General features: G+C 39.9%; 2 protein-coding genes and 2 pseudogenes across 6 annotated transcripts in view; 2 read left to right on the top strand and 2 right to left on the bottom strand.

The window, feature by feature from the left end:
- Positions 1 to 23469, bottom strand: part of TSNAXIP1 (translin associated factor X interacting protein 1) — a 34089-nt gene extending 10620 nt beyond the window's left edge. Inside the window, exons 1-3 of one of the 4 annotated variants that reach the window (XM_077132759.1) lie at positions 22995 to 23466; positions 20778 to 20877; positions 137 to 249 (exon numbers count right to left, since the gene is read on the bottom strand). In XM_077132759.1, the coding sequence (XP_076988874.1) occupies positions 137 to 249; positions 20778 to 20877; positions 22995 to 23041 (260 nt within the window). In that variant the 5' untranslated portion in view covers positions 23042 to 23466. Of the gene's footprint in view, positions 1 to 136; positions 250 to 10355; positions 10391 to 20777; positions 20878 to 22994 lie in introns of those variants that run through there. The other 3 variants (XM_077132762.1, XM_077132760.1, XM_077132761.1) reach the window with 3 other exon arrangements.
- LOC143659620 (proteasome subunit alpha type-5 pseudogene) lies at positions 328 to 4980 on the bottom strand (annotated as a pseudogene).
- Positions 1602 to 3279, top strand: LOC143659616 (large ribosomal subunit protein uL4 pseudogene; annotated as a pseudogene).
- RANBP10 (RAN binding protein 10) overlaps positions 23390 to 26538 on the top strand; it is a 136601-nt gene continuing 133452 nt past the window's right edge. Inside the window, exons 1-2 of one of the 2 annotated variants that reach the window (XM_077132770.1) lie at positions 23390 to 23888; positions 24769 to 24880. In XM_077132770.1, the coding sequence (XP_076988885.1) occupies positions 23654 to 23888; positions 24769 to 24880 (347 nt within the window). In that variant the 5' untranslated portion in view covers positions 23390 to 23653. The remainder of the gene's footprint in view (positions 23889 to 24768; positions 24881 to 26538) is intronic. The other variant, XM_077132769.1, reaches the window with a different exon arrangement.

Here is a 26538-nt window from a genome sequence, read left to right as displayed (position 1 = left end):
CAGGGGAGGATAGGTTGAGATGGGACAAGCACCCTTGTACCCTAGGCCTGGGGCAACACACATCTCTATCCTGTCTTGCTGTCTGATGCCCTGTCTGTACCAGTCCCCACTCACCATCAGGTTGACCACGACTTACTCTGCTCGCTTCCGGCAGTCATCTGAACAGGGCTTTCGGTTCTGCAAAATGGTCTGGCCACTGGCATGCATGGGCCATGGGGACAGGTGGCCACTGATGGAGAACTGAGTAGGCTTCAGGAAGACACAGATGGGGTTACCATGGAAACATTGCTCCCTATGCTAATGCTTCTCTCCAAACCCCCTCCACCCCCGATGTTTCTTATATCTCTCTAATGTTCATTATTAAGACTTGGCCCCTAGAGTTAAACAGATCTTGGGTTAAATCCAAGATCTCCCTTATTAGCTGTGAGATCATGAGCTTAACTTTTTGAGCTTCAGTCTCCTCATCTGTAAGATAAGAATGATGTTGCCCCCATCTAAATGTACTTATATGAGGATGCAAAGAGGAAGCACAGAGGGAAGTTTATAAAGACTCAGGTACCTGTAGGAACTCAGTAAGTACAAATTTGTCTTCTTCTTTCTCTTTATTTTTTTAATTATAAAGACCACCCCATTTATTCTTTTTACATATAACTAATTTTTAATTGTGGTCAAATATAATATATACAAAATATCAACATCATTTTAACCATTTTAAGAGGGCAATTTGTTGCTATTAAGCACATTGACAATACTCTGTAAATTTCACCACTCTCAACTGCCAGACCATTTTCATCATCCCAAACCAAAACTCATACTCATTTAACATTATTTCCTCATCCCCCTCCTCTCATCCCTACTAACCACTATTCTGCTTTCTGTCTCCATGAATTTGCTTATCCTAAGTATTTCATATGAGAGAAATCATACAATATTTGTCTTTTTATGTCTGCATTTCATTCAACATGATGTCTTCAGGGTTCATTTATATTGTAGTATATATCAGAAAGTCATTCCTTTTTATGGCTGAATAACATTCTACTGTATGGATATACCACAATTTATTTATCCACTCATCTGCTGATGGTCATTTAGGTTGCTTCTATCTTTTGGCCATTGTGAATAATGCTGCTGTGAACATTAGTGTACAAATAGCTGAGTCCCTGCTTTCAAATCTTTTGGGTAAGTATCTAGATGTAGGATAGCTGGGTTATATGGTAATTCTATATTTAACTTTTTCAGGAACTGCCAAACTTTTCCACAATGGCTATACCATTTTACATTGTCGCCAACAATTTATAAGGGTCCCTATTTCTCAGCATACTTAAAACACTTGTTATTTTCAGGTCTTTTTTTTTTTTAATAATAGTTATCCTAGTGGGTATGAAATGGAAATTTATATTTCCATTTATATTTGTATAATTTATATTTCTTTGTATATTCTTTGTAAATCATTGTAATTTATATTTCTGTAGTGGCTAATGATATTACGCATCTTTTCATATATTTATGGGTCATGTGAATATCATCTTTGGAGAAATGTTTATTCAAATCCTTGGCCTGTTTTTTTTTCTTTATTCTCTTTATTTCAGAATTACCTTTATGTACAGACATCATGACAAAAAATGCCCACTTTTTTTCCTGTGAGAACCACCGGGTTGAGAGGAGTGTGGCCTTCTCCTCTCTCTTCCATGGCGTGTGCTCGTTCATTGATAGTGGTGTACTCTGAGAAGGGGGAATCATCTGGCAAAAATATTACTCTGCCTGCTGTATCCAAGGCTCCCATTAGACTGGATATTGTGAGCTTTGTTCATACCAACTTGCACAAAAATTAAAGACAGCCCTATGCTGTCAGTGAGTTAGCAGGTCATCAAACCAGTGCTGAGTCCTAGGGCACTGGCAGAGCTATGGCTTGAATTCACAGAGTTTGAGGTGGTGGGACTCACCAATCTGGCCAGGGTGCTTTTGGAAATATGTGTCATGGAGGCCACATGTTTGCAGCAACGAAAATATGATGTCGAAACACTGTAGAGTAAATGCAATACAGAAGTGAAATGCCACCTGCTCTGCTCTGGCTGCTTTAGCCTTATCAGCGCTGGTCATGTCTGAAGGTCATTGTATTGAGGAAATTCCTGAATTTCCTTTGGCGATCGAAGAAAAAGTTGAAGGCTACGAGAAGACCAAGGAGGCTGTTTTGCTTTTTAAGAAACTAAGGCCTGGAATGATAATAAAAAGGTCTATGATTCTCAGTGAATGAGAGCTGGCAAGAGCAAAATGAGAAACCATTGTCACATACAGCGCAGCGGACCATGTATCCTCTATAATGAAAACAATGGTATCATCAAAGCCTTCAGAAACATACTTGAAATTACTTTGCATAATGTAAGCAAGCTGGACATTTTTAATGGTGGGCATGTGGGACATTTCTGCATTTGGACTGAAAGTGCTTTCCACAAGTTAGATGACCTGTATGGCACTGGTGTAAAGCTGACTCCTCCCTCAAGAGTGACTACACCCTTCCCATGCACAAGATGATGAAATCAGACCTTAGCAGAATCTTGAAAAGCCCAAAGAGCCAAAGAGCCTTTCAAGCACCATGCAATAAAATTCATTACAGAGTCCTAAAGAAGAATCCACTGAAAAACCTGAGAATCATGTTGAAACTAAACCTATATGCAAAGACTATGCACCGAAAACACCATTCTTCACCAGGACAGGAATCACAAACTCAGGGTGGATAAAGTTGCAGCAGCTACTAGAGGCCAAATCAGATGAGAAGGGGGTTCCAAGAGAAAAGCCTGTAGTGGGGAAGAAAGGACAGATGGCTGTTGGTGTTAAGAGGAAGCCACAAAAGCAGACGCCTTTGGGAAAGAAGGCTGCAGCTACTAAGAAGCCAGGAGAAAAGAAATCTACCACAGAAGAAAAGAAATCTACTGTCAAATTGCTTACTCCACAAAACTAAAAATCATTTTGGACACATTATTTTAGGTAAAGACGAGATCAAAGTGGCAGTGAGAAGCAAACAAACAAAATGTACATACACAGGAGATTTTCCTAGAAACAGAAGCTGGAAATAAAACTTGAGGGCAATTGGGAGAACTGAGATTGTTCTAGAAGTTCTGAGAGTCACACTAACTTAAATATCTTTGATAACCTCTTCAAGTTCTTCCTTTGTGAACATGTAGAAATTCTGGCCAGGCTGCACTATGGTTAGCTCTATGTTAGCTGCATCCAATTTCTCCTTCATTACTTGTTTGAGAATGAGTGAAGATTTGATGGCTTCTTTCTGGGTCAGAGACTTGTGGTAAATTTCTTGCAAGGAACTCTGGGCACCCTCTGAAGCAAAGCCAATTGCTCGAGTATTACACTGTACAAAGGGTTCCAAATGGGTCCATATGAAAAGGTGGGGTCCTTTCTCATCAACTCCTCCAAATAACAGTGCTACTCCAAAGGAACAAGACATGGCACCTGGATCTGCATCTTCTTCTCCAAACTCTAAAACCAAGTTGGACACAGCCTGGGTCACATTCTTCACTGTTATTGTTTCATTCTAGGTGAAACAATGGTTCTAGGTCTCTACTCTGGCTTTATCAATTAAAGTCTTAGCATTGGCAATTAGCCCACTCATGGCACAACCTACATGAGCACCAATCCCTACAATTTTCTCAACGCTACTGGGCTCCATGAGTGGGGAGTTAATTCTTTTCTCCACAGATAGACACACATCCTCTGGTGTCTGGATCCCAGGGGCTGTAGAACCATTGATAGCCTCAATGGCATATTCCACTTGAAATAATCTTCCTTTAGGAGAAAAAGTATTCAAACCCCTGTTGTACTCAGACTGGGTGAGGAACATGGCGAGGGCAGGAGAAGGCAGCAGTGGCTATCCCGGGATGCTGAGGGTCAATCTAATTCTGCCAGCACCTAATTCACCCACACAGCCACAGATGTGAGGGCCTGGCTCCCCCTTGGCCCATTTTTAAATTGGTTTATTTATCTTCTGTTGTTGCACTGTAAGACTTCTTTATATATCCTGGATATTAAATCCTCATCGAACGTATGGTTTCTGTGCTGGTTTGAAATGATGTATGTACCCTAGAAAAGCCATGTTTTAATCCTAATCCTGTTTTGTAAAGGCAGCTGTTTCTTCTAATTCCTATTCAACATTGTATGTTTGAAACTGTAATTAGATCATCTCCCTGGAGATGTGATGTAATCGAGAATGGTTGTTAAACTGGATTAGGTGACAACATGTCTCCACCCATTCAGGTGGGTCTTGATTAGTTTCTGAAGTCCTATAAAAGAGGAAACATTTTTGGAGAACAAGAGATTCAGAGAGAGCCAGAGAAGAACGACATAGCCACAAGAAGCAGAGAGCCCACTAGCCAGTGACCTTTGGAGATGAAGAAGGAAAATGCCTCCCAGGGAGCTTCATGAAACAGGAAGCCAGGAGAGAAAGCTAGCAGATGACTCCTTGCTCGCCATGTGTCCTTTCAGCCGAGAGAGAAACCCTGACGGTGTTCGCCATGTGCCTTCTCACTTGAGAGAGAGACCCTGAACTTCATAGGCCTTCTTGAACCAAGGTATCTTTCCCTGGATGCCTTTGATGGGACATTTCTATAGACTTGCTTTAATTAGGACATTTTCTTGGCCTTAGAACTGTAAACTAGAAACTTATTAAATTCCCCGTTTTAAAAGCCATTCTGTTTCTGGTATATTGCATTCCGGCAGCTAGCAAACTAGAACAGTTTCCAAATATTTTCTCCCATTTGGTAGGTTGCCTTTTCACCTTTTTAATGATGTCCTTTGATGTACAAGTTTTTGTTTTATTTTGAGGAATCCTATTTTATTTACTTATATTTTCTTTTGTTGTTCATGATTTTGGTGTAAAATTTAAAAATTCATGTGCCATTTAACAGTCCTGAAGATATTCCCTATGTTTTCTCGTAAGAATTTTATAGTATTAACTCTTACATTTTAAAAAAATTTTATTTATTTATTAATTTAAAAAAATTTAACAACAAACGAACAAAAACATTCTGGACATATCATCATTCCATTCTACATATACAATCAGTAATTCACAATGTCATCACATAGTGGCATATTCATCATGATTATTTCTTAGAACATTTGCATCAATTCAGAAAAAGAAATAAAACGAAAACAGAAAAAAAAGAGATTATACATACCATACCCCTTACCCCTCCCTTTCATTGATCACTAGCATTTCAAACTAAATTTATTTTAACATTTGTTCCCCCTATTATTTATTTTTATTCCATATGTTCTACATGTCTGTTGACATGGTAGATAGAAGGAGCATCAGACACAAGGTTTTCACAATCACACAGTCACATTGTGACAGCTATATCATTATTCAATCATCATCAAAAAACATGGCTACTGGAACACAGCTCTACATTTTCAGGCAGTTCCCTCCAGCCTCTCCATTACATCTTGAATAACAAGGTGATATCTATTTAATGCGTAAGAATAACCTCCGGACGCTATTTGGGATCTCTCAGCCATTGACACTTTGTCTCATTTCACTCTTCCCCCTTTTGGTTGAGAAGGTTTTCTCAATCCCTTGATGCTGATTAACTCATACATTTAGGTCACTGATCCATTCTGAATTAATTTTGTAGATGGTGAAAGGGAGGGGTCCACCTTCATTCTTTTGCATATGGATTTCCAGTTGTCCCACCACCATTTGTCAAAGAGACTATTCTTCCCCCGTTGAATGGATTGAATGGATTTTGACCCTTGTCAAAAATCACCTGGTCAGTAGAGTGATTTGAACAGTGAATAAAAAAAGTATTTGCAAAGTCCCCTTGAGGGAATGGTGAGAAAGAGGGAAAATTCAATTTCCCCATTTGGAGAAGGCCTGATATTCCTACAAACAGTGAGGACAACAAAATCAATAGGCCGAACCCTCAATCTTGGGGTTTGTTCAATATGAAACTTAACCCCACAAAGGAAAGGCTAGGCCTACTTAAAATTAGGCCTGGAATCACCCCCAGAGAACCTCTTCTGTTACTCAGATGCGGCCTCTCTCTCTCTGAGCCAACACAGCAAGCACACTCACTGTCCTCCCCCTCTCTACGTGGGACATGACTCCCAGGGGTGTAAACCTTCCTGGCAACGTGGGACAGAAATCTTAGAATGAGCTGGGACTCAGCATCAAGGGATTGAGAAAACCTTCTTGACCAAAAGGGGGAAGAGAGAAATGAGACAAAATAAAGTGTCAGTGGCTGAGAGATTTCAAATAGAGTTGAGAGGTTACCCTGGAGGTTATTATGCATTACATAGATAACCCCTTTTTAGTTTAAGATGTATTAGAGAGGTTAGAGGGAAGTGCCTGAAAATGTGGAGCTGTGTTCCAGTAGCCATATTTCTTTAAGATGATTGGATAATGATATAGCTTTCACAAAGTGATTGTGTGATTGCAAAAACCTTGTTCTGATGCTCCTTTTATCTATGGTACGGACAGATGAGTAAAAAATATGGATTAAAAATAAATAATAGGGGGGACAAATGATAAAATAAATTGGGTAGAGGGAAATACTAGTGGTCAAGGAGAGGAAGGGGTAAGGGATTTGGTATGTATGAGTTTTTCCTTTATTCTTTTTCTGGAGTGATGTAAATGTTCTGAAAAATGATCATAGAGATGAATATACAACTATGTGATGATTTTGTGAGCCATTGATTGCACACAAAGTATGGAATGTTCATACATTAAGAATGTTCGTGTTGTATGTTGATTGGTTTTATTAATAAAAAATGTTAAAAACAAACAAACAAAAAACCCCCCAGGTCAGTGGTATGTGGATTTATCTGGGGACTCTCAATTCTATTCTATTGGTCTATATTTCTTTCATTCAGAATCACACTACACCATCTTAATTACTGCTGCTTTGTAGTAAGTTTTGAAATCAGGAAGTGTGAGTCTTCCAACTTTGTTCTTTTAAAAAAAAATGTTTTGGTTACGTGGGACCCCTTAAAATTCCATATGAATTTGAGAATCAGCTTTTCCATTTCTGCAAAAAGGGGTGCTGGAATGTTGGCAAGGATTGCATTGCATTTGTAGATTGCTTTAGGCAGTATTAACATTTTAATAATATTAAGCTTTCTAATCCATAAACACAGGATGTCTTTCCATTTATTTAGATCTTCTTTTAGTCATAGTCAATACTCATGTGAGTACTGGAAGGGTCTGAGACCTTATCCCCATGGCACAGTCTGGCTAAGGAGACAAATAGAGGAAGGCAGGCCCAGACTTAAGCCTGAACTGACAAAGCAACAGCATTGCAGAATTGCAGAGATGCAGCAGGGTGAGCGCAGCAGGGTGAACACAGCAGGGTAACCGAGATACAGCAGGGTGAGCTCAGCAGGGTTAGATGCAACAGGGTGACGTTCTGATGCAATGAAGCCCACTTCTAGGGCTTCATCCATTCAGTCACTCATTTGCTTATCAAATATTTCCGGGACTATAGTACATGTCAGGCTTCTCTGGGCTGTGAATATGAGGGCTGGTGGTATGATGGGTGTAGGGTAACAAGTAACCTGATAATCACCAGTCAATGTGATAACATCAGCATATAGTGACTGAAGCCAATGCTGGTTATATGGCAGGGAGAGCTGGCTGGTGAGTGTCATGGGAGGATGGTCATCTTTAAAGAGAAGTGATGATATCACCCAGAGTGTATGGGAGGAGCTGAGGTCATTCTGGGAGAGTGGGAGGGACTGGAAGGGGACACAAAAACTGCCTGAGTGGCACTAACATTTGCAGGCTGAAGAAGACATTCAGGGAAACAGCAAGAAGAGTTCTAAAGTGCTGTGAACCTGGAAGATGGCCAAGTATAGCAGGCCAGCTGAGGCAAAGGCAAACGTCCCAGGTGAGGAGGGCCAGTGGCCATTATGGAGGAAGACAGATGATGGAGCACAGCTTGATACACAAGGAAGTCCGCATAGCCATACCTATGGCTGTGACAAAATTAGAAAACTCCTAAGTATCTAAAAATAGCAAATTTGGAAATATACTGATGTTGCAGTTCAAAGGATTAAGTTATGCCTGAAATGAGAGTATGAGCACAAGAGAAAAGAAAATAGTCCAAAAGGTTATCAGTGCTTACTATTCTCTAATGATAAGGTCATGGATATTTATTTTTCTGTAATTGTACATTTTTCAAAATTTTCAACAATTAGCATAAATTACCTCCAAAATAAAAAAGAAAATTGAATTATTAGATTATTTTTAAAGTCCCCTCTCTGGCCCTGCCTACAGGTGCTGCCCTTGCCCCCACATATCCAAGTTTTAGAGGCCCTTCAGACCAATGGTAATGAGCTCTTGACCTTTCTAGTCTGGAAAATGTCACTGGCTCCTTAGGGTCTTCTTTGCGTGGTCCTTTCTTTTGCATTCTATTAGTTCTACACATATTTTGTCTCAATCTTGGGATCATTCATTCTTTCTCTAAATATTATGGAGACACATAGTAGGCCTTGTTGCTAGGTGCTGAGGAAGACTCCAGTCTTTGGAGGGGGGCTTTGGGTTGATTTATCCCTGTATCCCAGGTTGATGACACCATACTCAACACCTTTCATACTCGTAAGCAGCATTCAGCAAATATTGTGGAATGAATATGTAAGGTAGCACACAAATATAGCATGAATGAAAGGCATGATAAAACTTAAAACATTATTCACTGAGGTTATATGTTTGCCCATGCTTGTCTCTGGTTCAAGAATGCCCTATCATGAGTACTAACCCCTAAGATCTCAGGGTCCTCCCAGACATCTTACCAGACTGGTACTCCTGTACCTCCCCATCATCATGCCCATCCCATGTCACTGAAGGTCCACGGTTAAGGCCCATCTTCTCTAAATGTCAGAGACTATGTTTGTATTATTTACCACTGTATCCCCCAATGCCTGGCACATAGTAGGAGTCAAAAAATATTTGTTGAATAATGAAAACATAAGAAAAAAAGAAAGAATGATGAAACAAATTGTATTAAAGACTGTAAAGCCTTCCTAAAAGAATAAGCTATAGCAAGCAGAGGAAGGTGAAGGACACAATGAGAGTGATAGAATTGATAATTACAGATAGGTAATTAGATAAACAGATTTATAATATTAAAAAGAAATAAAGAACAATTTTTAATATATATACAAAAAAAAATTGGGGACTTCCAGGAAGATGGCAGAAAAGGAAAGGCTGAGTTCACCCCAGCTCCGTGCAATGAGAAATGGTACAGAAAAAATGACCGGGGCAGTGGTTCCAGGGAGCAACGGACCAGAGAGGGTCTTCCTCTATATAGGGAGGCCCTAAATGAAAAAGCAGAAAAACTGGGACCAGGAGAATGGGGTGAGTATGCTCTGTCACAATTCCAGCCTACCCCTACAGCTGGCTTGGGAAATCTTCCCTTACAGTTCTGCAGCTGGAAGTTCCTGTGGGGAACTTGGAAGCCAGCAGGCTTGCTCTCCCTGTGGACAGAAACCATTTGGCCAGGGTACAGGTGACTGATTCCTACTCCTGAGACAGGTTGCTGTTGGCACCTGTTTTTTTCTGGAGGAGACTTGGGGGGGGTCCCTCCCCTGGGGAAGAGGGGAAGATGCAAAGTGGTGCTTGTCCAACAGCCGGCCAGAAAAAGAGACTTGTTTGGGTTCCAATATTGCTCTCTTCCCCCCGCAGAAAACTGCAGCCCTCAGGTGTGTGTGAGGACAGAGAGGTGAGGCCAAGGAAGCTGGCCAAACTGAATGCCATGACCAACCGCCTGACATTTCTGGAGGGTATTATGAACAACTATATGCTAACAAAGTAAATAACTTAGATGAAGTGGACAAAGTTTTAGAAACATACAAACTACCAATACTGACTCAAGAAGAAATAAATATTTTAACAAACCAATTACAAGTAAAGAGATTCAATTAGTTATCAAAAATCTTCCTACAAAGAAAAGTATATGATCATATGATTTTGCCCTTTTGATTTGTTAATATGCTGTACTACGTTGATTGATTTTCTTATGTTGAACCACCCTTGCATTCCTGGTATAATGCCACTGGGTCATGGCCCAGGGCCAAACAGCTTCACAGGGGAATTAAAAAAAATTTTTTAAATTAATTAAAATATATATATAACAACAAACAAACAAAAACATTCTTAACATATGATCATTGCATTCTACATATATAATCAGTAATTCACAATATCATCACATAGTTGCATATTCATCATCATGATCATCAGGTTGCTGAAAAAGCATTCAAGAAAATTCAGCATCCTTTCTTGATAAAAATACTTCAAAAGTTAGGAATCAGGCAGTGCGATGGTGGTTCAGAGGCAGAATCCTCACCTGCCATGCCGGAGACCGGGTTCGATTCCTGGTGCCTGCCCATGCAAAAAAAAAAAAGAAGTTAAGAATCAAAGGAAACTTTCTCAATATCACAAATGGCATGTATGATAAATCCATAGCCAGCATTATAGTTAACGGTGAGAAATTGATTAAGATCAGAATGAGTCAAGGATGTCCACTGTCACCACTACTATTCAACATTGTATTAGAATTTCTCGCTGGAGTGATTAGACAGGTGAGAGAAAAAAGTCACCCAAATAGGAAGGGAAGAAGTATAACTTTCATGATGTGCAGATAACCTGATCCTATACTAAGAAAACTCAGAAATCTATGACAAAGCTACTTGAGCTAATAAACAAATTCAGTAAAGTGGTAGGATACAAGATTAATGTACAAAAATCAGTAATCTATACATAAGCAATGACCTATCTGAGGTGACAATTAAGGAAAACATTCCATTCAAAATGACGACCAGAAGAATTAGGTATTTAGGAATAAGTCTAATAAGGGATGTCAAGGACTTATACACAGAAAATTACCAAAAAATTGCTATAAGAAATAAAAAATTACTTAAATAGATGGAAAGACATTCCATGTTCATGAATAGAAAGGTTGAATATTGTCAAGATGTCAATTCTACTTAAATTGATCTAGAGATTCAATGCAATACCAATGAAAATTCCAATAACCTACTCTGAAGACTTGGAAAAGCTGGTTATCAAATTTATATGGAAGGAAAAGCTAAATAGCTAAATAGCTAAAGATATCCCAAAAAAAGAAGAGTAAAGTCAGAGGACTATCACTTCCTGACATTAAAGTTTACTATAAAGCCACATGGGTCAAAACAGTGTGGTACTGGCACAAAGATAGAAGGCTTGACCAATGGAATAGAATCAAGACTGCACCAAATTTATGGACACTTGATCTTCAATAAGGCTCCCAAATCCACTGAACTGGGACAAAATGGTCTCTTCAATAAATGAACTCGGGAGAACTGGATTTAAACAGCCAAAAGAATAAAAGAGGAGCCCTACCTTATGCCCTATACAAACATTAATTCAGAGTTGATTAAAGGCCTAAATGTGAGAACCAGTACCATAAAACTTCTAAAAGAAAATGCAGGAAACAACTTCAAGATCTAGTAATAGGAGGCAGCTTCTTAAACTTCACACCTAAAGCACAAGCAGTGCAAGGAAAAAAAATAGGCAAATGGAAACTCTTTAAGATCAAGAGCATCTTTGCCTCAAAGGACTTTGTTAAAAAGGTGAAAAGGCAGCCAACTCAATTGTAGAAAATATTTGGAAACCACATGTTGAGTAAAGGTTTAATATTCTGTGTACATAAAAAATTATACAATGATAAGAATGTTTGTGTTTGTATGTGGTTATGTACCATAAATAAAAAATAAATAAATTTAAAAAAAGGGAGGGGTAAGGGGTATGGTATGTATGAATTTTTTCTGTTGTCTTTTTATTTCTTTTTCTGAATTGATGCAAATGTTCTAAGAAAGGATCATGATGATGAATATGCATCTATGTGATGATATTGTGAATTACTGATTATATATGTAGAATGGAATGATCATATGTTAAGGATGTTTGTGTTTCTTTGTTATCATATTTTTAAAAAAAATTTTAAATTAATTAAAAATTTTAAAAAATTATACAGCTCAACAATAAAAGAATAAACACCAAATAAAAAATGGGCTAGATCCAATCTTGGGGTTTGTTCATATGAAACTTAACCCCGCAAAGGATAGCCAAAGCCTACTTAAAATTGGGCCTAAGAGTCATCCCCAAGAGAAAACTTTTGTTGCTCAGATGTGGCCTCTCTCACAGCCAACACAACAAGCAAATTCACTGCTCTCCCCTTCTCTATATATAATAATAGGGGGAACAAATGTTAAAATAAATTTAGATTGAAATGCTAGTGATCAATGAAGGGAGGGGTAAGGGGTATGGTATGTACGATTTTTTTTCTGTTTTCTTTTTATTTCTTTTTCTGAATTGATGCAAATATTCTAAGAAATGATCATGGTGATGAATGTACAACTATGTGATGACACTGTGAGTTACTGATTATATTCAAGAATGGAATGATCATATGGTAAGAATGTGTTTATATGTGGTTAAGTTTAATAAATAAATAAAGATATTTACATTAAAAAATAGGCTAGAGGAAATGAATAGACATTTTTCTGAAGAACAAATACAAATGGCTAAAAAGCACATGAAGAGCTGTTCTTCTTCACTGGTTATAAGGGAGATATATATTAAGACAACAATGAGATATAACCTCACACCTATAAGAATGGATGCTATTAAACAAACAGGAAACTACAAATGTTGGAGAGGATGTAGAGAAAGTGGAACACTTATTCACTGCTGGGGGGAATGTATAATGGTACAGCCACTGTGGAAAACAGTTTGGCAATTCCTCAGAAAGCTAAATATTGAGTTGCCCTATGACCTGGCAATATCAATACTCAGTATATACCCAGAAGAGCTGAAGGCAGTGACACGAACAGACATTTGCACACTGATGTTCACAATGGCACTATCCACAATTGCTAAGAGATGGAAACAATCCAAGTGCCCATCAACAGACGAGTGGATAAACAAAATATGGCATATACATATGATGGAATATTATGTAGCAGTAAGACAAAATGATGTCCCAAAATACATGACAATGTGGATGGATCTGGAGGACATAATGCTGAGTGAAATAAGTCAGACACAAAAGGACAGATACTATATGAATTCATTATTATGACTCTGATAAAGGTAATCTTAGAGGTTACACTGTATAATATAGCAGACCTAGAAACACATAGAAGCTTGAGATGGAGGAAAGGCTACCCAAAGAAGTCGAATCTAAATGCAAGGGAATAGACAGAAGTGATGATAACCAATTAGCAGGTTTATAAGTAACATTGCCATATTGAAGGTTAATATGACTGAAAGGGGACGTATGGTGCCATGTATCCCAATGATTAAATTTACGATTATAAATAAGTTCTCACATGAACTATTTCAATGGTTTGATAGTGGACAAGAAGTCAATGGTAAAGGCATATAGGGGGAACACTAAAGATGCATGCTATAGCCAATAGTTAACAGGCAGTTAGATAGTGCTAATGATCATAGTTTGCTCAACCCCAATCAACATCACTCCTGTTGTCTCTTAAGAACACCTAGGGCTCAAACTGAGACTCTATAAAGGTTTCATGCACTAGGTTTGTCTTCCTGAAACATATAATTCCCAGAGGGAATTCAGATAAATCCAGAAGCCTAGAAGTTCCACCAGCCACTCCAGTATTCTCAGTTGATTGCATCCCCTTATCCTTCAGTGTGGACACCCTTTCTCAACATGAAAGAGCAGAACGGTCATTCCCCAAAGATTTGTACAGAATGGGAGGGGGATTTAAGGAAAAGGAAGAGGTATAACACAGAAAATGGGATTTAACAAATGATCATGGCTGCTGAATCACTACATTAATATTCCTTCTAGCCTCCAGTGTTTTAGAGCAGCTAGAAGGAAAAATCTGAGATGATGGAATGGTAGCCCATGACAAACTCTGGGGTCTGTTCTGTAGCAGCTTGTTGAAGTGTGCTTTGAAAAGTATTGTGTTTTTTTTTTTATTTCTTTGCTTTGTATATGTGTTATATTTTACAATAAAAAACATTTAAAAAAGAACACCAATTCTTCTTAAACTCTTTCAAAAAACTGAGGAAATAGGAACACTAGTGAACTTATTTATGACGCTAACATAACTTTAATACCAAAACTAGATAAAGACACTACAAGAAAGGAAAATTACAGACCAATCTCCCTATGAATATAGATGCAAAAATTCTCAACAAAATTTTAGCAAATCAAACCCAATGATATATTAAAAGTACTCTACATAATGATCAAGTGGGGTTTATACCAGAAATGCAAGGGTGGTTCAACACAAGAAAATAAATCAATGTAATACAGCACACTAACAAATCAAAAGGAAAAAGTCACATGATCATATTGATTGATGTTGAAACAACATTTGACAAAATTCAGCACCCTTTTCTGATAAAAACACTTCAAAAGGTAGGAATCTATGGAAATTTCCTCAATATCATAAAGGACATATATGAACAACCTATGATCAGCATTATTCTCAATGGTGAGAGATTGAAAGTATTCCCCCTAACATCAGAAATGAGACAAGGATGCCCATTGTCACCACTGTTATTCAACACTGTGGTAGAAGTCCTAGCTAGAGTGGCCAGGTAGGATAAAGGAATAAAAGGTATCCAAATAGGAAAGGAAGAATAAAATTTTCATTATTTGCAATGACATGACCCTATACTTAGAAAACTCTGAGAAAGCTATGATACAGCTACTTGAACTAATAAACAAATTCAGCAAAATGGCAGGATACAAGATTAATATACAAAAAATCAGTAATGTTTCTATATACAAGTAATGACCTTGCTGAGGAGACAATTAAGGAAAAAATTCCATCCAAAATAGCCATCAAAACAATCAGATATTTAGGAATAAACTTAACCAGGGATGTAAAGGACCCAAACACAGAAAACTACAAACCACTGCTTAAAGAAATCAAAGACGATCTTAATAGATGGAAAGATTTTCCATGCTCATGGATAGGAAGGTTGAATATCACTAAGATGTCAATTCTACCCAAAATGATCTACAGATTTAATGCAATACCAATTAAAAGTCCAACAACCTAATTTGAAGATTTGGAAAAGCTAGTCATCAAATTTATTTGGAAAGAAAAGAAAACTTGAATAGCTAAAGATATCCTAAAAAAGAAGAGTGAAGTGGGAGGATTAACACTTCTGACTTTAAAGCTTCTTATAAAACCACATGGTCAAAACAACATAGTACTAGAACAAAGAAGTATTGACAATGAAATTGAATCAAGGGCACAGAGATTGACCATCAAATCTATGGTCGATTAATCTTTGGCAAGGCCCCCAAATCCACTGAATTGGGACAGACGAGTCTTTTCAATAAATGAGCTTGGGAGAACTGGATATCAATAGCCAAAAGAAGATATCTTACACACTATGGAAAAATTAATTCAAAAATGGATCAAAGACCTAAATATAAAAGCCAGTACCACAAAACTTCTAGAAGAAAATATAGGGAACGTCTTCAAGACCTAGTGATAGGAAGCAGCTTCTTGAACTTTACACCCAAAGCACAAGCTATGAAAGAAAAAATAGATAAATGGGAATTCCTCAGAATCAAAAACTTCTGTGCCTCAAATGCCTTTGTCAAAAAGGTGAAGAGGCAGCCAACTAAACGGAAAAAAATATTTGGTAACCATATACGATATCCTATGTATATAAAGAAATTATACAACTTAACAACAAAAAATCAAACAACCCATTTACAAAATGGGCAAAAGATATGAATAGACATTTCTCAGAAGAGCAAATATAAATGTCTAAAAAGTATATGAAGAAATGCTCATCTTTATTAGCTATAAGGGAAATGCAAATCAAAACTACGAGATACCATTTCATATTTATAAGAATGGATGCTATTAAACAGGAAACTACAGATGTTGGAAAGAGGTGGAGAAATCCTAACACTTATTCAGTGTTGATGAGAATGTAGAGTGGCACAATTGTTGTGGAAGATACTTTGGTGGGTCCTTAGAAAAGCAAATATTGAGTTGCCCTATGTATTAGTTCGCTAATGATGCTGGAAAGCAATATACCAGAAATGGAACGGCTTTTAAAAAGGAATTTAATAAGTTACAAGTTTACAGTTCTGGTGCCAAGAAAATGTTCAAACTAAGGCACCAACAGAAAGTTACCTTCACTCATGAAAGGCTGATGCCATTTGGAACACTCTGTCAGCTGGAAAGGCAGGTGGCTGGCATCTGTTGGTCCCTTGTTCCTGGGCTCCACTGCTTTCAGCTTCTTTTACCTGTGAGGGTGCCTCACTTGGCATCTGTGGGCCTTCACTTAGCTCCTCTGGGATCCAACTCTGGGTTCTGGCTTGCTTAGCATCTCATGGGAAGGCATATGGTGATGTCTGCTGAGCTTTGCATCTCCAAACAACTGGGTTTTGTGTTGGCTCTGTCAGCTCTGAAGTAACTGTTCTCCAAGAGTCTGCATTGGCCTTCTCCAAAATGCCTCCTCTTTTAAAGGGCTCCAGTAAACTAATTCAGACCCACCCTAAATAGGTGGAGTCAAAACTCCATCTAATCAAAGGTCACACCCACAATCGGGTGCACCATATCTTTGTGGAGTTATCTAATCAAAACTTTCTGCCCACAATATTGAATGAGGATTAAAAGAAAGGGCTTCCCCCCAAGACTAGGTCAGGATTAAAACATAGCTTCTCTGGGGTACATAATAGTTTCAAACTGGCATACCTTATGACCTGGCAATACCAATATTAGGTATATACCCAGAAGAGCTGAAAGCAGTGACATAAATAGACATTTGTACATTGATATTCATAGTGGCACAATTCATAATTGCCAAAAGATTGAAACAATACTAGTGTCCATCAACTGATGAGTGCATAAACAAAATGTGATGTATATACGCGATGAAATATTATGCAGCAGTAAGACAAAATGAGATCCTGAAGCACATGACAACATGGACGAATCTAGAGGATATGATGCTAAGTGAAATAAGCCAGACACAAAAGAATAGATATAGTATGATTTCACTATTATGACTCTGGTAAAGAGAGAAGACTCCAAATCATATGGCCGAGGAAGAAAATCGGTACTCATATACAGCAATGAACTAGATGTTGCATCTCTACACCTAGAGTATGCAAATGACTTCAAAAGCAATGGCTTCCATATATTTTGCATTTTAACACTGATCATTCATAATAAAGCTTCTATAAAAGAGAAAAAAATAGAGTAACAGGAGGATGCTGAGGCATTAAAAAGAGTAGGCATGAATTTATAAAACACTCAGGCATAACAAAAAAATCATACTAAAGGTCATAGATAAGATCTTAACGTACTTTCAAATAAGAAACTATATAAACCTTACATTTGTTCAAACAATGTAATGAAAATAGGAACCAATAACATAAATATACCTCTAAAATACTTATTTATAAATTTTTAAATAAATTCATATTTTACTCTGACCCACTTCTTTCTTAAAATATAACATGTATATAAATACTTGTAAATTCCCATGTTTAAAATGTTTGTTTGATAAGGGTTTAGTATCCAGAACATTTAAAGAAATTCTACAACTCAACAACAAAAGACAAAAACCCAATAAAAAATGGGCAAAAGATTTGAAGAGACAATTCTACAAAGAAGATATACAAATGACCAAAAAGCACATGAAAAGATGCTTGTGGTAGTTAGATTCAGATGTCAGCTTGGCTAGGTGAAGGTACCTAGTTCTATTGCTGTGGACATGAGCCAATGGCATGTGAACCTCATCTGTTGCTGATTACATCTGCAGTCGGCTAGGAGGCGTGCCTGCTACAATGAATAATGTCTGATTTTATGGGCTGGTGCTTAAAGGAGAGAGCTCAATGTAGCACAGCCCAAGCAGCTCAGCCCAGGCCTTTGGAGATGCAGAAAGGAATCAACCTGGGGAAAGTTGTTGGAACCCAGAAGCCTGGAGAGAAGGCCAGAAGAGATCACCCCCTGCCTTTCCATGTAAGAAAGAACCTCAGTTGAAAGTTAGCTGCCTTTCCTCTGAAGAATTATACGTTAACTAAATAAATCCCCTTTTATTGAAAGCCAATCCATCTCTGGTGTGTTGCATTCCAGCAGCTAGCAAACTAGAACATACTCAACATTTTTAGCTGTTAGGGAAATGCAAATCAAAATTCCAGTCAGATATGTTTCATGTCCACTAGAATGGTTACTATTTAAAAATTGGAAAATAACCAGTATTGAAGAGAATGTGGAGGAATAGGAATACTTGTACATTGTTGGTAGGAGTGGAAAATGGTACAGCCACTGTGGAAGGTGGATTGGTGGTTTCTCAGAAAACTAAATATAGAATTACCATGACTCAGCAATCCCACTTCTAGGTATATACCCCAAAGAATTGAAAGCAGAGACTTGAAAAAGATATTTGCACCCTGATGTTCATAGCTGCATTATTTACAATTGCCAAAAAATGGAAGCAACCCAAGTATCCATTAACTGATGAATAGGTAAACAAAATGTGGTATATACACATAATGGAATATTATTCAGCCATAAAAAGGAATGAAGTTCTAATACAAGCAACAACATCGATGAACCTTGAAGACATTATGTTAAATGAAATAAGCCAGACACAAATGGACAAATATTGTCTGATCTCACTGATATGAAATATTAGAATCAGTAAATTCATAGTAAAAAATTAGAATATATGTTACCAGGGGCTGGGGGTGGCAGTAGGGAATGCGGACTTAATGCTTAAATTGTACACAGTTTATATTTGGGATGATGAAAAATTTTTGATAACGTATGGTGGATATGGTAGCACAACATTGTGAACATAATTAGCAGCACTGAAATATATATTTGAATGTGATTAAAAGGGGAAATTTTAGGTTGTTTATATGTCACTAGAATAAAAATTTTAAATACATATATATCCATAGGACTGTGCAACAAAAACAGTGACTCCTAAAGTATGGACTATAGTTAATAGTACAATTATAAAAATATTCTTCATTAATTGCAGCAAAGTCACCACATTAATGCAAAAGTGTGGGATAATATTTGAGAAGCCAATTTTATGCATGATTTTTTTCTGTAAACCTATGACTTCAATAAATAAGTAAAAGGAAAAAAATTGTTTGGGACACGGCTAGAGCAAACTTACAAGGTATTTATTATTTATTTATTTGTTTGTTTATTTATTTATTTTTGCATGGGCAGGCACGGGGACACAAGGCATTTATTTTAATTGCGTGAAATACTTTCACTATCGAATAGGAAATCCTTAAGGGACTGTACCTCTGGTTGCCTGAAAAGGAAAAAAACTAGTAATCAAAAGGAAAGCAATAAAATTACAAACAGGAGATAAAAGTAGAAATAGGCAAATTTGGAAAAATTAAAAGTCAAATTGTTAAAAATTAAGCTAGAAAAAGTTTTTTTGAACGACTCAAAATTGATGAAATTTTTATAAAAGTGCAAAGTAACCATACATTACGCCAGAAATTGTCAAGAACAATTCCTGATAAATTGCCTGATAAATTAGTTCTTCAGACTTTCAAAAGGTCAATTCTCGTGTCCTGTTTGTGGGTTCTGTCAGATTGAAACGCGGTCGCCATACTTTGACTGCGGAGGGGAAGGGAAATTGGAGAACCAGCGGCCGCACAGTCTGCCCTGGGACTCCATGTTTTCAGCTTCCCTGGCGGGCACTGGAGAACGATGAGGGGGAATAGCGCCCCCTGGCGGTTGAGGACGGCGTCGCAGCTGCAGTGCGGAAGAAGGGCAAAAGGGCCGGGTCCCAAGTCGAGTAGGTGGCAGGCGAGTGGGGGCCGATAGGGTGGGCACTGGCCCCAAGTCATCAGGTCTTGCAGGGCCATGGCTTAACATGGTCTCTGCAAAGAATCCACATTGCCCTCCTTTCCCTCCTTGGAGTTGGGGGTCCTCCTGTTGGGAGTCCCCAGACTAGAAAATTTTGTGTTCCATGTGTTCTCAAATTCTGCACACAGGACACGTTTACAAAAGAAAACGCACACAGCTCATGGTGCTCCACTGTGAGCTGGAGTTATAAGTTTGCATGTATCTATAGATAGATATAATACATAATCTGTGAGATTTGCGCAATGGTTATTTACTGGTTAAATAATAACAATCCTATAGTCATATTAACAAAAGGTTTTTAATAAGACAGTATTAACTTTTATACAAAAATCTTGAAGAACAGGATTTTTTTCCTGAGGCTGGAAAAGAATCTCTATTTCCAAACCTGATCCAACAGCATTATAGAAAAACATCCCTTTACTCCTGCCTTCACATATCCACCCACAAACATTTATGAAGCTCTCATCATACACCAGTCTCTCAAGTACCTATTCAGGAACTGGAGCCATTAAGTTAAAAAGATACTGTTACCAAAAAAAAAAAAAAAAAACAAAAGACAAAAAACCATCAGAACCTTGAAGGCTGAGCAGCCCTGATGTGAACAACCCTGTACCTACTACAGTGCCTGGCTCAGGGCAGGCTGAATGAAGAATGGTGAGCTGCAGAGGGAGGGGGTGTACGGGCAGGGGCTGAGTTCTGGGGAGCCTTAGAGGAGTACAGACAGTATACACTCCCTTATCCCCAGAGCCATATTCCCCAACTCAGGAGAGGTAGTTCTGGTAGAGATCTTTCAGATCGGTGGTGCTTTTGGGTCTGAGAGGAGGAGGTCTATAGGCTGACATCTGGGGTTCTAATTGGGCATCATCACTCACCAGTGTCTTCCGTTTCTGAGAAAGCTTGCGTTTCTGGACACTCTTGGCTTCTGGGACAAAAGAGTCATCTATGATCACTCCTGAAGACCGTAGGTATGTTCTGCACAGAGAAAGGGAAGCTAGTGGTGGGTGAAAGACCCTGAACAGGCAGAACTCCTCCCCCTGGATCCAAAGGACACAGCCTCCTCTCCCCCACAGAAGCAGGCCCTGGGCCTTCCCAGTGTTGTCAAGCAAGCTCTTGGGCCTGGGCACAAACCATTTTCCTGCCTCCCCAGAGACTTTCTCAATGCCAGAGACTCACCAACTCCTGCAACAGCAGGATACCCTTACCATGAGTCCAGAGAACCCGGTAGGCCTACACTTATAGTCAGTATTCAGCTATGGCTGCAATGACAGTTTAATGTACGTGACTGCCACACTCTGGTGGGTATGGTACCAAAGACAGGGTGCTATAGGGCAAGAACACCAGGGTTTGGGGTCCAAGAACCAGGTGCCAGTCTTGTATGTGCCACTTATCAAACTGATAGGGCCTAGGGGCTGACATCTGGGTTTCCCAACATGATTCCCTTAGGCAAGGCATTTAACTTCTCTCATCCTCAGTTCTCTCACAAAAAATGGAGGTAATTCTTGCTTTGCCCATCTCACAGAGTTGTTAAGAAGTTTAAATTCACGATCAAAGATTCCTTTTAGCGGGTCTCTCTTTTTTTTTTTTAATAGTTTTATTGAGATAAGCTTCTAAGCTTCATGTACTATATAGTCCAAACAAAGTATACAATCAATGGCTCACAATGTCACCACATAGTTTGTATATACATCATCACGATCATTTTTAGAACATTGCATCACTTCAGAAAAAGAAATAAAAAGACAAAAGAAAAATCCCATATATCCCATACCTTTTACCCCTACCTCTCATTGGCCACTAGTATTGATTTTTGCTTTACTCCTTATCCCCCTTATTATTTATTTATTTTTTGTTATTTTTTAACTCATCTGTCCATATTAGCAGTAAATTATCGATATGTTCTACAGTGCTAAGGCTCTGTCCTGTTCTTCATCCTGGCTTTGCTCTAATGGTAGAAAAACAGTAGGCCTGGCACAATGTAAGTGAACAGTAAATACTGGTGAATGAAGAAAACAGACAGGAACAAGTGATGTTTTGTACTGCCACCAAATTTAGCCCTAGCAATTACATTGTACTTCCTTCTCAAAATAGATGGGGATTTTTTTTTCTGAGTCTGTTTCAAATCCCTGCCAAACATGACTACAGTTTTCCTAAATCATTCTTGTGCTGGGTAACAATACTCTTTCTCAAACTTGCTGCCTGGTTCTTGTAGAGTCATTTTAGCTCCAGATAAAAGAATCAAAATAGTCTTTAACTCCTTTTTCTAGGGGGACACTTGCAGGCTTTCTCTGTCAAGGTTTCAGGTCCTGAAGGATTAGAGGAGGTAAGATTTGGTATTTCGCTTTGGGAATGAGTAGATAGGGGAAACTACACTCATTTAGCACTTACTAAGTGCACATTATATGCAAGAGCTATGACGGGAGCTTCACATTTTCTGCTTAAATGTTCCCAGTCTGGTGAGGTGGGGTACATCATCCCCATATTTAAGATGTAGAAACCGAGGCCTGGTACTTTAAGAACTTAATGACTTAAAGCTAAAAAAGTATTTAGCCCAAATTTTGTTCTAATACAGATTTTTTGTGGCCTTCCTGGCCCACGGGATTTGTCATTACATTTTGTAGGGTCCAGAGGCTGCATCCATGAATCCAGGCAGAGTGGGTGTGGGATGTGCCTGGGCTGCTTAGAGTTAGCCAGCACCCACATATAAAGCAGTGAGTGAAGAGGCAGTTTAGCTCCATAGCTAGGAGTTCAGGTTCTGCAGTTTGACATAATTTGGGCTCAAATCCTAGCTCCATTACTTAGCATATTCAAAACATGATCTCTCTATATAAAACTCTTAACGCATAACATATGCTCGATATAAGCTGGCTGTTACCACTAGTGATAAACTGCGTCTGCCCTTTTGCTAGAACGTAACGTCCTTCCTGGGTTGACCAGCCCGGATTCTATTTCTGCACTTCCGCGCCTTTGGGACTGGAGTCCCAGGGCACCAGAAAGAGGCCAGCAGGAGTGCAGAGGTCTGGGTCAGGTGCCGCTTCCCTCGCCAGAAATATTTAAGCCCTTTTTCCGCCCTTGGTTCGGCCAGCGCCTACCTCGGTAAGGGCATGAAGCTGGAGCGCTGCGGCGGCGAGCAGGCCATGACCCTCCGGCTGCAGAGCAGCCAGCACCCAGGGATTGAGAAACTTCGGTAGTGTACAGCCCGTCTCCATGGTGACCAGACCCCAGCGGCTCGGCGGTGGGGGGCGGGGCCAGGGCTGTGCCACGCCCCCGAGCTCAGCGTTCGCGGGCTGGGTGGAAGACCAAGAAACAAAGATAGACTAAGGCCCAGGAGCGGGGTCCTCTCGGAATCAGTCACTACAGAGGACTTGACCCTAGCTAACAGAACTGAGGCGGGGGGATAAATAGCTGCTAGAGGGGCGGGAGGTTCATTAAGAGGCCTAAGGCGCTTTGCCAGCGGGAATTGTAGTTTTTAGTGTCCTCAAGTCTCGGTTGGACAGATTCATGGCTGAGCAGGTATAGACTTCATCTCCCAAAGGTCACAAGCAGTCCGAGTTGGGCCGCCCCTAGAGAGCTCTGCATTGTGGGATATGGAGTACAAAATGTACCGAGGTGTGCCAGTGTCCGAAGAGAGGTGCGGACTCGGACTCGGTTTCCCTGCGGTCCCAGCAGGCTCGCTGGTCATTGGCTGAGCGGGGAGGATCTGGTCTGGCTCCTCCCCGCCCCCAGTGACACAATAGCAGCTCCCTCCAAGATGGCGGCGGCGGCGGCGGACCCGGGAGCTGGGAACCCGCAGGCTGGAGACTCCTCTGGCGGGAGCACGGGGAGCGGGTTACCGTCCCCGGGGGAGCAAGAGCTGAGCCAGCGCCTGCAGCGCTTGTACCCTGCTGTCAATCAGCACGAGACGCCGCTGCCGCGCTCCTGGAGCCCCAAGGACAAGTACAACTACATCGGCCTCTCCCAGGGCAACCTCCGCGTCCACTACAAAGGTATTGGCTAGTTTGACCGTAGTGGGGAAAGACTGGAGCATCTGCGGGGCGGCTATGCTTCTCGACCTCTGCCGGGTCAGGGCCCTTCCCCGGCCCTCGTGCTCTGGGTTAGGCCTTAGCCCAGCGGGGTGTCCAGGGTGGTCTAGCTGACCAGGCCGAAGGCTCACTGCCCGCTTTGCTCTGCCCTTAGAAACCCGAGGTCCAGAGAAGTGCAACAGGTGTCCAGACCCATTGCTGGGCAGGAATTTCCACCCGAAGCCTTCCCTACTTGTCCTGGGATGGCTCCAACTCCAGCTGGGCCCTTCACCACCCTTTAGTTTTACTTATATCTAAAGAAAAGGGTGGTCATAACCCCACCATCAGCCAGGGGCCCATGGGTTTGCTTTTCTGCCAGACATTCCATACTGAGCCAGGGATTCTGCACTAACCTTTAGCATTGGTTTTCCAGTGCCTCCTTCTACTGGGCTCCCTCCAATGTGGGCTGCCCAGTTCTTGAGAGACTGGTAGCAGCTCAGGGGACTTTCACATAGGTACCCATACTCTCTGCACCGTTTTTTTTCTGTATGGGAAACATTGTCTCAGGCAGGACTGCTATTCTCAGGAGGAGGTGAGCCAAAGGTAGGTGGTTTACATGGTTGCTTAGTTGTCTCTAATTTTCCCTTGAATGGTGCGAGGGCTTTCTCTGACCACTGAGAGGTAAGTTTTTTTTTTTTAATTTGTTTTTAGTTTTTATTAAAGAGATTGTGGGTTTACAGAACAATCATACATAAAATACAGGAGATGAGCTTTTGAGCTCTGCTGAAGTTGCCAAGGAACAAAGAAGAATGAAGCTTCCATTTGCATCTTCTGCTGAAATTTCTTTCCTCCTCTCTCCTATTAGGTCATGGCAAAAATCACAAAGATGCAGCCTCAGTGCGCGCCACCCACCCCATACCTGCTGCCTGTGGCATTTATTACTTCGAGGTGAAGATTGTCAGCAAAGGAAGAGATGGGTAAGCCTGGTTAGCACTGTCTTTCCCCTACGTTGACCTGTGCCCTGTGGTCAGAGTTGGACCACTTATGGTGTCTGATAGGAACTTCTGGGCTGCAGAGGATGGAATAGTGGACTGTTTCAATTCCCTGGCTGTAGGCATAGCTTGGTCTAAGAAGCATATCTTGATGACAAGTAGGTTAGTTGGAGGTGGAGAGGATTGCTTTTTATTGATGATGTCATGAGATACTTCACAGGTCACGGAAACAAATAACAAGCATACATTAACAACTCAGTGTCCTGATTGGGGTTTTCCCCTTCAGTTAGGTGTTTGTGACTTCCCTCCTTTCATGGCCTTGGCACATTCAAGATTTTTATGGCATTTAGTCATGCAGTGGCCTCAGTAGGCTTCAAAGGAATAGTAGAGTCTTTGCAGCATTCATCAAAGCTGTGGCAGCCTCTGGCCTGTCATCTCAGGGTAAACAGCATACACATGGTCAGAGTCAGGTGACTTTGCTGCCCATAAACTTGTTTTTCAATCCAGGGACTTGAGTACCAGTTGTACCAGCTTTAGAAGGTCCTCATTAAAGTCAGCATTAGGAGGACTCCCTATTTGAGGGTGATCTAAACAGACACAGGAAATCAGAGGAAATATTGGAGGGATATTCTTCATTTCTCTTTTTCTTCTTCTCCCTTTTTTTTTTTTTTTTTTTACAGTGAATGTACCAAGTAGGTGCTTATGAAATAATATGATTGTGGCTACCTTGGAAAGGTTTTCCATCAGGTCTGGTAGGGGAAATTTACCAACCTTACCAGTGATTTTTGTGTCAACCTTGAGTGTGTATTCTTGAGCATTCAAAATACTTCCTCTCTTCTAGGTACTGTTCCTCTTGTAGCATATGCAGAATGCCCAGCCAAGGGGTTGTGCTAGAGCAGGACTGCCAGAGTCAGAGCTCTGCCTGCTTCCTCAGTGATGTCGAATTTGGCTGTGGCCTTTTGTGGGTCTTGGAGCTTCATTTATTTGTCTGGACTGTGGGAAGTTAGTCCAGCATTTTAGCTTCCTTTAACCACAGAGTTCTGTGATTCTGATTCTGATGAAGGGAAGCTATAGCATCTTTCATTTTTATCCCCATCTAGTACATTTACAGATAGGAAATTTATATTGTTAGAAGGCTTTAATACCCCCACTTTCTCTTCCCACCGTCTGTTAAAACACATATATTGGATGTGCTTCAACTAGTATGAATCAGATGGCCTCCTAAAACAAAACAAACCAATATCTCCCCAAGATGGTTACAGTGTAGAATAAAATGTTGGTATTGGAATTACCATCTTGCCAAAGAAACTGAGGGGCATTTCTTAAACTCTTGGGGAGAGAAATGGATTGTTTCTCTGTAGTCTTTATCATACATAACAGCTGAGCTCTTGAGAAAAGAGGGCAGCTTTTCAGAAGGGAAATCTTCAAACCTAGAGATCTGGATTCCTTCCACTGACTTAATATTTCAGTTTTAAGTGACTTTTACTGGAAAAGGCCCTGTTATTTTGTCAACTTGCCTTATTGTAGGTGTTGCCTGCAAGTCTAAAGAAAGCTGAGCATCTTCTCCCAGCTTCTACTCCCAACATTTTTCATGTGGTAAATATAGCTGATAAGCTGACCTGGAAACCTCAGTTTTAAAAAGG

The sequence above is a fragment of the Tamandua tetradactyla genome, chromosome 16 (genome assembly GCF_023851605.1).
Source record: "Tamandua tetradactyla isolate mTamTet1 chromosome 16, mTamTet1.pri, whole genome shotgun sequence".
In the NCBI taxonomy this organism is placed as follows: domain Eukaryota; kingdom Metazoa; phylum Chordata; class Mammalia; order Pilosa; family Myrmecophagidae; genus Tamandua; species Tamandua tetradactyla.
Note: the sequence above shows the minus strand (reverse complement) of the source record. Positions and strands in the feature narration are given on the sequence as shown.